This window comes from Gavia stellata, chromosome 3 (genome assembly GCF_030936135.1).
Source record: "Gavia stellata isolate bGavSte3 chromosome 3, bGavSte3.hap2, whole genome shotgun sequence".
In the NCBI taxonomy this organism is placed as follows: domain Eukaryota; kingdom Metazoa; phylum Chordata; class Aves; order Gaviiformes; family Gaviidae; genus Gavia; species Gavia stellata.
Window position 1 is genome coordinate 26,629,170 of NC_082596.1, and position 12,656 is coordinate 26,641,825.

Below are 12,656 nucleotides of genomic sequence, written 5' to 3' on the forward strand. Positions count from 1 at the left end.
CCCACCCGCCGCGCGGGGTGCTGGTGCCGGGAGCGGTCGGCGGGCGGTTGGTCGCGGGGGCTTTCCCCCCCCGCCCGGCGCAGTGGGAGGCGCCCGGGATCCCGCGTCACCCATTGTTTACAAACCAACCCCAGCGGGCCGAGCTCCAGCTTCAACCGCAGCCGCCGGAGCCGCGTGTGCTCGCGTGCGCGCGGGGCGGCGGGCGGCGGCCCCGGTCCCGCTGCGTCTGCGGCACGGCAGGGCGCCGGCCGAGATGCCGTGCCGCCCGGGCGAGCGCTTCCTGCTGCTGGAGCGCTCGGTCGCCGTGGGGCAGGCGGGCTCCAAGGACGTGGACGCGCTGGTGGCCAAGCTGGGCGAGGTGCTGCAGCTGAGCGCCCAGCGGGCGCCGCCGCCGCCCCGCGCCCCCAAGCACCTGGGGCCGGGCAGCGCCCGCGACCGCGCCGCCCCCTACTCGCCGCGCTGCAGCGGCGGCAGCCTGCTGGCGCCCCGGGGGCCGGCCCCGCCGCAAGCCCACCAGCAGCACGCCGAGCCCCCGCGGCCGGACCGGAGCGGCCACCAGCGGGTGACCAAGCAGCTGTGCGGCCGGGGCTGGCTGCGGAGCGCCGCCCGCCGGAGGAAGCAACCGCCGCCGGGGCCCGGCGACGGGCCGGCGGAGGAGGAGGACCCCCACAGGCTCCTGCAGCAGCTCATCCTCTCCGGCAACCTCATCAAAGAAGCCGTCCGGCGGCTGCAGCTAGCGGCGGCGGCGGCAGCGGCGGCGGCGGCCTCCACGGCCTCCAGCGGCAGCGCCTCGGCGGGGAGCAGCGGCGCGGACGGCGAGGCGGCCGAGGCGGCGGCGGTGCAGCCCCTGCAGTAGCCGGCGGGGACGAGCAGCGGCGGCGGCCGGGGCAGAGGAGCGCGGCTGGGGCGGCCGCTGGCGGCGGCGGGCCCCCCCCGCGCCGAGCGGACTGCGGGAGCGCGGTGCTGGCTCCGCCGCGATGTAAGTCTGGCGGGGCGGCGGCGGGGCCCCCCCTGCCGCTGCCGCGCGAGGACCGGCCGGGCGCGGCGGGGTCGGTTGGGGAGGGGCGGGTGTGCCCCCCCCCCCCCCCGCCCCAAGGTCACCCCCGGCGCGGCGCCGAGCCCCGCCGCTCTCCAACCGGCGGAGGCCGCGCACGCCGCCCGCCCCGAGCTGTTGTTGTGCGGCAACCCCCCCCTCCCCGTCCCCCCCCCGGCGCCTTCCCCGGGAGCTCCTCCTCCTCCTCCTCCCCCCGCCGGGGCAGCCCGGCCGGGGCCGCGGACCCCCCCGCCGCCGGTCCCCCGGCCGCCGCGGGGCTGCTCCGTCTCCCAGGAGCCATTTGCAATAATTCTCGCTGACCCCGGCGGGAGGTGTTTCCTTTCCCCTCCCGGACTAGTTTGGGTTTTTTTGTTTGTTTGTTTGTTTTTTATTATTATTATTTTAACGTTTATTATTATTTTTTTCCCGTCGTGACTGTATGAAGCAGTTTAAAAAAATGTGAATATCAAAGCTGGAAGGCAGCTGGACTTACAATTGTAAAGCCTGATGAGTGAATGGAGCCTGAGACGCATTGTTCACATAAGGTAGCCGAAACAAGTTTTTTCTACCAAAAAGAAAAAAAAAAACCAACTCTGAATCCACCCTTCCCCGACAAACTCAATGGCTCGAATACAAGATGCAGCTGTTGATTTTAAATATATGCACTTCGTACCGGAGTGTTTGAAATGTGTTCCTGATTTACAGGACTTGCTGTCTTAATTAACCTGTCTGTATTGAATAAACGTGGTCTTGTTTTTATTTTTGGGTCTGTGTCTCATTGTTAAGGGGAAGTGAATTTTGGTTCATGAGAACAAAACTATGTGGATGATGCTCCAGTAGGCACGTTCCCCTTGATCTTCTTTCAGTTGTGAGATCTCCATTTTGCAGACAAAAAAAAAAAAAATCCCCACAACAATCCGCATAGTCTGATGCAGTGGGACACCGGTTATTAATGCAGGGAGATGCAACTGAGCCCCTTTGTTTGCCAGCAGCGTTCATTCATAAGCTGTGAGACGCCCCTTCGAGCAGCCGAGAACGTGGCTGTTGGAATTTAGAAGTCAAATCATACTGAAACCAAAATTAGGTATCTTGTATTGGGGAAGGAACAGAGCTTGTGTTTGTTACTCGTTTGGGTTTTTTTTCTTTCCCCAGGGAGGGGGGCGGGAAAAAGAGACTCTAGAAAGAGGGGAGAGAGGTCTAGGCAGCAATTTAAAAAAAAAAAAAAAATCTGTTAAACAAAATTTGATGCCGGTGATAAGATTAAGTTTCAATACCTATTCTGAATAGTTTCCTTGGTAAAATCCTATGTTAGGTTTTTAGGAGTCAAAGAATGAGCTTCAAGATCAGAACTAAACACATCAGACAGACTGGAGTATAACAATCTCCCAACCCCCACTCGATTTGAGGTAAAAGCTTTTCCTTTGAAGAAGGTAGCAATCCCACATGAAAGAAAATGGAAGATGTTTGCCTTTGTCCAAGAGAGCAATCTGAGCAGCTACGTTTACTTGTGCGATTCGTTCTTTCAAGAACACATTAAATCCACAAAATATTTTAGATTTCTTTCTCTTCTGCCAGCTACTGATAGAAACTGATGCTGAAGGTTTTTACAATGTCTCACTGAATTCCTCATGCACTGGGAACAGTATGTGATGTTATTATTAGTTTTATCTTGATTAATTTATAAGTAGAATGCACTTTTTCCATATCAAAGCATGTAAAATGCAAAGGAAGTTCAATGCATTTTAGAACCTCCTTAATTACTAACATCTGAAGTATTTTTTCTCATAACTTACGCTGCTTTTGTGGCATTATGCACAACTTGGAAAGGATTCAGATCTGCCATTAGTTTTTATCCTTTAATACAATAATGCAATGTGTAGGTTGTCCTTACTGCAAATGAATTTTTATTTGAAATTTTCTTGTTTCTTTCTTAATCCAGGGAAAAATGTTCAATAGAATGTAGAAAGAAATCTTAGCTTCAAATATAACCACTAGCCAGCAACTAAAAAACTAGTTGTTCTTGTGTTTGTCCTTCAGATGCTCAGGCAGATAGGTATTTGCTGTGCCGACGCTGAATTTGAACCCGAGGATGAGTAGTTTAATTATCTTCACTAGAAGAGCTGGAGGAAACAAGCTAAAAACTGAGCAGAGCTGATGGAGCCCGAGTTGTTACACAACTACGGTTAAAAGTATATGTGCCACCGTCAGCTGAAATTCTGAAAGCTGGCATGGTTGGCTTGAATTTTTTGCCACTGATAATTATGCATCGATTCCGCATCCCCCTTTTGCCCTCCTCCTCCCCCCCTCCCCAAATCCTAGCCTCTGTATACTAATGAGAACAGCTAACTTTACAAGTGTCCTTTGTAGTCATTGAAAGCCTCGAGACATTCCTTTTAAGGATTTTACTAGAATAACACTTTTCAATAAACTGGCAGTTGAAGTGAGGCTTAGAAAAGATGCTAATAAATTTCACAGTGACTGGCTGGTTTTTAAGCTTCCTAAATTACTTCTAAAATAGCTTCTACTTTTTTCTTTGTGCAAGGCTGGGAGATGTATATATGAAAAGGGTTGTAGTGAGCTAAGTGTTAGGTACAGTGCGTGATGATTTGGTAAAAGGGTTTTTGGCACTTGTTTCAGATAACTTGCATAACTCACCGACACATCTTCATCACTCGTAACGTTGAACATCCTAAGCTCATGCCAGCAGCCTTTATCGTCACCTCTTCCTTATAAGTCTTTAAAATTATCTTCTTCAAAATAGAGCACGTCTTCATAAGGGAACGGCTCGAACATGGCTTATTTTGGTTTTGGAAGCCAAGTTTTACAAGATGTTGGACCAATTGAAATATTGCCAGAAGGTTTCCGTTGATTCATTGCAAATTCTCTTTTTCAAATATTGCCTTGTGCTACGCTATGCAGCCATACAAACAGAAAGGAACTTTGATATAAAAGTCACTGTCTGCTTTGTTTCCTAAATAGGATAAAAAAGGTTGAACAGTGAAGTAAACATTTTTGTAAGCAATTTTTTTTGTTTTAGAGGTAGGGATTCTTTAACACGTTTAACCTGTGCTGGTTCTCAAATAGCAATTACTTGGTTTCTGGAGAAGCAAAAAGCAGATTTGGATACATACTACATTTGGCTTCCACAGTATGCTTAGACTATCTTCATTAGTAAGTGAAAAGACAGCTTACCTCAGCTTTAAATTTGGAATAAAATTATGTTTTCATAATAGGCATTTAGCTATGTTTTATCTTTTTTTTTCCCACCTTGTGAGGAAAAAAATGTTCAACACACAAGATTTTACAGTGGATCACATAGGAGCTGTAGCATCAAAAGCAAACAGTTTAGCTATTTGTAACACGTGATACTGCAATGCGTTGGGGAAGAAATTTATTTTCATTATATTTATGGGGGGGTATATTTTAGGGGTAAACTTGATTTTAAATAATTTTGTAAACAAATGCACAAAAGACTCACAATCTCATCTTTCAATGAGCCTCTCTGTGGTGTTGCATTAGCATGGCACAAGGCTGCCACAGCTTTTTCACTAGTAGTCTACGTTGCAGCTTAATTCCTCCTGAGTTTTCTTTATACAACTGAACAAGTGTTTTCCTGACCCCTTGCCCAAAACTGAGCTTTGCAGCCTTGTTATGTCTTGTTCTTTCTACTCTCACGTTCCCTGAGGTCTTGAAAGTAACTCAGTTTAGCCAGAAGTCTGGCAGGTAGAATGGTTTTTGTCTGCTATTCCCCTCATGTCTCCTGTCTCCCTTCTAGCTTACTATTGTGTATTGCACTAGCGCTTAGAGACTCTTGTAAAAATCATGTTGGTATAGTACTCGGCATAATAAACATGGTAAGAAAGTGAGGACTCTGCCCTAAGTCCTTAAGATAGGTTCTAAAGAAGGTTTTAAAGAAAATAGCAAGTGCATCTCATGAAAGGCATAAGGGAGAAGAAGGATGTAGGCTGGTTAATGTACAACTTAAGTTCTGGCCAGTCAGGCCCGGTCCCAGTGTCGGCGGCTTCTCTACCTCCACCTTCATCTCCATCTCCATCTCATCTCCATCTCTGTCTCTGTCTTTCTTTCTCTCCATCTCGATCTCCACCTCCATCTCCCTCTCCATCTCCATCTCCACCTCCAACTCAACCTCTACTTCCATCTCCACCTCCATCTCTGTTTCCATCTTCATCTCCATCTCTATCTCCACCTCCATCTCCATCTTCACCTCCACCTCCACCTCCAACTCCACCTCCACCTCCATCTCCACCTCCACCTCCATCTCTGTTTCCGTCTTCATCTCCATCTCTATCTCCACATTCACCTCCATCTCCATCTCTATCTCCACCTCCATCTCCATCTCCACTTCCACCTCCACCCCCATCTCCATCTCCATGTAAGGAGCATCCCTCATTCCCTTCTAGGCCCTGGCCCCACGATTTTCCTCTCCTCACCCTGCATTCCCTGCCTTACCCAGGCCATTATTTTCAGCTTGTGGTTGTAATCTTTCACTTTTACATGTCTTTTGTCCATGTCATATTTCTCTTCCCAAATATTAAATAGCTTTGTTCTCCTCAGTTGCTTTTTGGTACGTACTTTCGACTTGCTTGTTCATTTGGCTTCAAGTATTGTAGCTCAGACACTTCTTGGTAGCCAAGATCTGTTTTACTTTTTATAAACCTTGCAGTGTGTGAGTTGGAGGGCAAGTTAAACTGTCTTTCATGTTCAGTTTGTACAACATAGGGCAGAAATCAGAGGTGAAATCCTAGCTGCAATGAAATGAACGGATGAAGTTAACAGAAAAATTCCTGTCAACTTCTATGGGAGTTTCCTCTTGTGTTTTTTTTAAGAAGTAGCTGGGAAACACCACTTAAAGTGATATGATTACTACATAAATGTCTTTGCAGCAACACAAAAACGACATTGGCAAACTCATTTCCTGAGTCAAAGAGGTTGGTTCGCCTTTTCTCTTCCAAAAATGATGCTCTTGCTGTGTGACTAACCTCGACCACCTTTGTCAGAGCTGCAGAACTGCCATTCTGCAATTTCCATGGCAAAAGGCAGCTGCTAGAGATGAAGGAATTGGTGCCCTTAGAGACAGAAAGGCTGCAGTGTGCCCAAGCCGCACTAGTAGACACTGTAGACTCCACAACAGAGGAAGCTACAGGAAATCAGGCACCATAAATTCAGAGGCGCGCAGCATTAGCTGTTCCTTATGCAATATCCTGTACCTAAATTGTATTATTTTTGCTTCCCATGATCTAATCTGGCGGTGTCTGGTAGAGTAATACAGCCAGCTAAGGGTGCTCTTCATCGCTGTAGGCGCTAGGACATCAGCAATCAAAAGAAACTGTAAAAACACCTTGGCTCTGTGTCCCCTTGGTAATCACTGACTTGGCAGGACTTTCATGAAGAGGTGCTAAAGAAAGGCTGTAAACTCCTCAGCTATATGAAGAGGTTTAATATGTTCAATTCGAACCCCAAGTACAAGTTTTATAGCAGCAACCATTGTAAAGCTAGGGAAAAAAAATCCTGCTGGAGCTTTTAGGCTTGGAAGCCAAATGGTAAGTTACAGAATAAATAGACCTGCTTTCGTTTTCCTCCCATGTAGGTACTGTCAGTCCCCATCCAAGGAACTTCGCTGCTTCCCGGTGCTATGGGGCTTGTGCCATCAGTTGCCCCTCAGAAGGTGGTCTCTGATTGATTTTACAGTCTCCAGAGAGGTTGTAGGCTTCCAGCTCAATGGGATCACTTTTAGGAGCAGCACTGAATTAAAGAAATACATTTTTCATTTGGTGGTATGTGATGAAACAGCACCAGGATGAAAATGTTTTAATTAGAGGAAGTGGATGCTGTCGGGCTTAATACTAGATATATGCTGCTCTAAGCATTTTACCAAAAGAGGTTGGGGCTTATTCTACCTGTATCACAACAATTGTCCTAGTTTCAAGGCTTAAATCTACAGAAGCATGGGCTCTAAGTTAAGGTGCAAATTTGGGTTATTAGTGTTCTTAAATCCACGTTGCAGTGCCTTTTCTTTTTTACAGGACTAGTAGTTTTCCATAGGAAATCAAGCAGTGCTGAAGCAGGTGGTTGAATGTGTGTACATACATGCCCAGCTTCTCCTGAAAGATGGAAAATGAGGGGGATATCTAATTGTCTCCTGTTGGTAGCAGGCAGCATTGGTACTTGCTATTCTGGCAACACCTAGCTGTCAGTTAGTGCACAGGTATGCCCCACCGATGTGATATCTCATCTGTACATCGTTTTGGAAGGTAAAAAAGCAGATACTTACGTTTTTCATCTTGCTGCTCTTCTCTCCTGTTAGATGCCACCAGGCTGCTTTGACAGCTGCTTTCCTCCAAGGCATCCGATGCAAACTTCCTTGGCTGCTTTCAGCTCTGTCCTAACAGTGGCTGGATCCTGGGTCACAGGATACAGAAATCTTATTCCCATAAATTAGGAGTATGTCAGCTGGGAGTGTGCCAGACTGGTAGCAGAATGGAAATAGGAGACAGAAATTCCCACCCCTGCATCTGTATAGATCTGTTCTTCCTGTTTTTTTTCCCTTTAAGAGAGACTACAGATGTCAAACACCTCTGAAAGTCAAATTGCCTAGGGATTTGGAAGTGATCCACAGCCCCTTTTTTCACTTTTCCCATTATTTTGCTAGAGACCATTTCACAGCACATGTGGTTTGTGTCGATCCTGTTCTCCAGTCTGCGGTAAGACAGAGATGCTCTGGGGCTGAAGAGCAAACATGCATAGCATGGGTGCTGTCTATGTGCACACACAAGCATGGGGTCAAATGTGAGTTGCTGAAAGAGTACTTCCACACAGGGTGAAATGTGCAGATGTTTATTGACACTAAGAATAAAAGATAGTCCTACACAAAGGACATGTGCTATTAATTAGCTTTAAAATCAAATTTCTAGGAAAAAATTTAGTATACAGCAAAAATGATGGAAGAATACCATTGTGCTTTTTGTTTCATTGTCAAAGTTAAGGGAAATGTTTTTTTAATGCAATACTGCATATGTTCTGTGCATGTATTGCCTTAATAGCTGCTCCTGAACAGGTCTTTTCTTAGTAAAAGCAAATCAGACTCTATCAATCAGAACTACCAAATTATTGTAAGAAATAGAATTTCAAGTGGGTTTTGGTTCTCCTGCTTCTTCCTAAGCAAAACAAAAATCCTTATTGTCAGGTATATATCAATGCTGAATAACTCTTTCAAGGATGTCTTCATGCAGGAGTGACTTGAAGTTTGCAGCCAGCACGATACAGATCTGCCTTATGATCGCAATGGCTTTAACTTAACTGTTACTAAAAGTCTCAATTCTTTTGGCTTCAGTATTTTTTAATGTGGTTGCAATGTTTTTTCTCATTTGCAAGAGTGGAGATTTTTCTCATATTTTCTAGAGTCAGAAAAGTTTTCCGTCAGGGTGAGGAGGGGAAAAAAAAAAAGAAAAAGGCAGCACAAAATTTAATTGTGAAAAACATTTAGTGGTTTCAGATTGTATCTGCTTGGGGAAATTATATTACAAACTGATCTTCGCCTTTAAGTACAACAAGCACAGACACCTAGAAGTTGAAACTGTGTTATTCAGGAGGCACTACTTTTAAGTCTATAAACTTTAGGAAGTTTTAAATTGGAGAGGGGAAGTTAACTTGAATGTTAAAATTAAATAGAAAGAGCAAAGATTTTCAGTGGGCAATTTCAACTTCGCAAGTAGTCCAGTCCAATTTATATGAACTCCTGTGACTCAGCAGAGGAGATTAATGGACTGACACCAAAGGTGATCTTTCATAAGTGACAGTCCCACATAATTAAATCTTTAAAACTCTAGGGATTGTCATACTGGGTAGGACCTGAGCTCTAGGTAGCTCAGTATCTTGGATGCTGGTCAGCTGCTTCATACTAGCTGCTGCATGGTGGAAGAGCCCCAGCAGTTCTCATCCTGATGTCTGGCAGTTTGGCTCCCTCTTGATTGCATAGCTTACTATCCCTTCCATACTTTTGGGTTTTGGAGCTTTAGTCATGGTTACAGCTGATTTTCTTGATAGCTGTGCATGATGGTATAGGTGGTCCAGGGCTTTCAGAGCCAGGAGACCTGACCTGCTGTGGTCAGTTGGCCCATGTATGCTTGGAAGAAAAGCTGGCTTCTGCAGAGGGTGGTCAGGGTGGTCAGGGGAGCAAGCTTCCCTCTGTGAGAAGCAGAGAGCCCGGCCAGCCCATCAGACATACCTGGTGGCTGCCTTGGCTTCTGGGTGTAATGTTGAGGGCTGACGATGAAACAGCAGGATGGATGTTGCCTGTGGAAGCTGCCTCCGGAGGGGGGTGTGAGACTGGAAGTCAGGCTCCGTAAGAAGAGACTCCTTAGGAAATGTTGGAGCTGAGCAGGAAAAGAAACAGAAGATGAACAAGAGAAAACACTCCCCAAAGAGGTGAGATTTGAACCAACACAAGGACTTGAAGAACTCCGGGAAAAAGTGGTTTCAGACACTCTAGACCAAAGGACCTACACTGAAACCCAGAAGTGTGCATAAGCCTCAATTCCCCTTACTAACTCCTAGAGAGGGTGATTACTAAAGCTTCGAAAGCAGATTATGGAGCCCCATCATGAGAGGGAAGACTGTTAGAGACCCATCTGGAGAACTGTAGGTAGAAACGAGCTTCCTGATGAGAAAAAACAGTAGCATGGCAGAGAAAGCTAAGGCTCAAACAGCTTCCCTGACTGTCTTCAAAAGGGTGCTGGCATGTGGACACTGACCGTGGGCAGCACTGATCCTGCTCTTCCTTCTGTTCTGGTGCACTCTTGGCTTCAACACCTGTCTGGGTCTCACTGGGATTTTGCCCTTTTCCTGTCACCCATTGCCTCCAGGACTGTGGGTCTGCACTGGCAGGACAGAGATAACTGGGGGGCTTGACCATATTTATTTGTGTGTTGGTACTCCTCGACACCCCAGCACTTGAGATCTGAATCTTTTGTCTAATGTGGCACATAGAAGCCTCAGCCTCTTCCATCTGCCCTAGAGAGAAGGGGAAATACAGCACTACCAAAGTCTTGTTTCCATAGTTCTGGCTATAAAACAGAACCTGACTGGTTATTGACTCCTTGGTTATTGCAAAGCTTGTGATTTGGAAAGCAATGAAGTTGTAGCAGTTACACCTTCCTCTTCGAGTTAGCTTTTTTTTTTTGTTAAAGTTAGTGGCTGCTACACTTTAACCCATATCACAGTGAGCAAAATTAAGTACAAATGGTATCTATTATTGTCTTGCTGTTCTTCTGACTGTACATTCAGCAATGATGAGAAAACTTTTGTCAATACCAAAGACCTCAGCACTTACGTTGTCAGCATGGGCTACCTTTGCAGCTCTGCACGTAGTACTGAGAGTCTCACAGCTGGGATTCGTGGCCCTGGGTGATCCTGGCATCAACAGCTTCCCTTGAATAACTGCTGTTACTCAGTTGTTAACACTCTCACTCTGTTTGGTGATGTTTCTGAGGCACAGAGAAGCTGATTAAATAATTTACCACATCCTTATGTCCTGGGTATAAGGACAAACCTCTTCCCCGTGAGGACACTCAGGCATTGGAACAGGTTGCTGTCTCCCTCCTTGGCCTTTTTTAAGATCAGACTGGATAAAATGCTGAGCAACATGGTCTGACCTCAGAGCTGTCCCTGCTTTGGACAGACAGTTGGGCCAGAGACCTCTTGAGTTCATTCTGACCCGAATGATCCTACGATCCTATAAAGATGGCGCATCCACTTGCAACAAAATATTCCATTCTAATGCAATGCATGGAATTCACCCAGTGTTTCCCTAAATCTCAGCTAGGAATAAGGAATCCAGGCTATGTGAATGTAGCCCCTTAGCAAGCACGTAATTTCAAGACTTTTTGCTGCTGTAGCTTCATTCACCCTAATTCACCTTGAGTACTGCTCTCATTTAGGGTCCTATGGTTGACAAGACCGTTCTCCTTGGTTTCTTCTAGACCTAGGTTCTGCCCTTTCTCACTGAGATCTGTGAGGACTTGAAAGTAATAACAGCCTTTCCCCAGCCACCAATTGCTCATGTACAACAGGGAGGACATCCACTGCTCAGCTGGTACTGCTCAGGCAGACACATGCGCCTTTTCCTCCAGCACTGGAAAAGGCAGACAGAAAGGGCCAGATGTCATCCTCGTCGTTCAGGCATCCTTACTTTCCCCCCACGGCTCACATCTGGATCATCTGTTGTTACTTTTGGACTCAGGAGGGAACAAACCAGTGCAATGTTAATGTGTGCCCAAAGGTAAGGCTTATTCCTAAGAGAGCAAGAAAAAAGCCCTTTCCCAGATTTGAAGGACACCGTCGCTTGTGCTCTTAGGATTGTGCTCATAATGGCAGCTCTTGTCTCAGTAAACCTAGTGCCTTGAGATCCAACTAGAGCTGACAACACCCTCCGTATCCGGAGCCAGTTTGCTGTGAACCAATGACTTCTCTGAAAATGTTCTAGTCCAGTGCCCATGTTGGGGGTTTCAGATCACTGTGCCCGGAAAACAAAAAAAACCCTCCAATTTTGCTTGTTCAAACTGAAAATTGAATGTGAGGTCAAGTTTCTGTTTGCTACAGAATTAAATTCACATCCTTTGCTTCAGATAAGCCACAAGCCTGAGACCGCCTCTCAGGCATGTCTGTGTGCTCCATATGCTTCTGGTCTCCAGTGCATACCATCCTATTCTTCTTTTAGCAAGAGCATTAGGAAACTCAGATGGGAGCCCACATGTATGATCTTAACAGGACAGGGCCAGTCCAGGCAGCTCAGCTATCCAGATCTCCTGAAGCTCTCAGTTTAATCTTCAGTAGCGTGGCCAAATCGTTCAGACAGTCTTTCTGAACGAGAGCATCTCTAAGCCTCACCTGGAATATTGGTTGGCTGGCTTACACAGGGACAGCTTCTTCAAAGTCAAACAAAACTCCCCCAAGCCCCAAATTATACAAGATCAATTATTTTAAAAAAATAAGGGGAGAGTTTTCTACGGTGGCAGAACACTATGGTATTCCTTAGCAGAGTCAGACATTTGTAACAGAGGCACATACGCTCCAAGAGCAGAGTGTATATGGCCAACACATCTCAAAGAGCCAACTCTGAGGAACTAAACGTTCTTTCCTAATTAAATATAAAAAATGGGAAATGATGGATGGTTTAATCAGGCCCCTTTACATAACTTACTCTGGGATAGAAGATCATTCACAGTTTTTTTTCAAATGTGTCTCTGCACAAGGGCTTTTCTTGATCTTAATTCTTCTCCCTCTTATCTGAAATGCCATTATTTTCCCGTTGCTCTCTGTGGGAAGCGTGACCGGCGCCTCGCGCGGCAGTGCAGGCAGGGAACACTACTGCCTGCTATGAACCACTGCAGTCCTCTCTGTTGCCTCCATCACTGCCTTTAAGAAACTTGAAGAGCTTGTTTGGTTTTTGAACAAAACTGCTGAACTGTCTCCTGTAATGCCCTATTATTCTACCCGGCTGTAATGTACTGCTTTTGATTTTTGCTTGGCTGGTTTGCTAGCAAACTCCGTTTGCATGTGTATGTACTGCGCTGGTATGCCAAGAGGCGAGCAGAGATACGTCTAT

The 12,656-nt window shown here is 46.3% G+C and overlaps 1 protein-coding gene across 1 annotated transcript; it reads left to right on the top strand.

Annotated features, from left to right (window-relative positions):
* Positions 1 to 253: 253 nt before the first annotated feature.
* Positions 254 to 856, top strand: LOC132316808 (GSK-3-binding protein-like). Its single transcript, XM_059815889.1, has one exon. It carries the CDS (start codon positions 254 to 256, stop codon positions 854 to 856), a length of 603 nt encoding a protein of 200 aa, XP_059671872.1.
* The last annotated feature ends 11,800 nt before the right edge of the window (positions 857 to 12,656 follow it).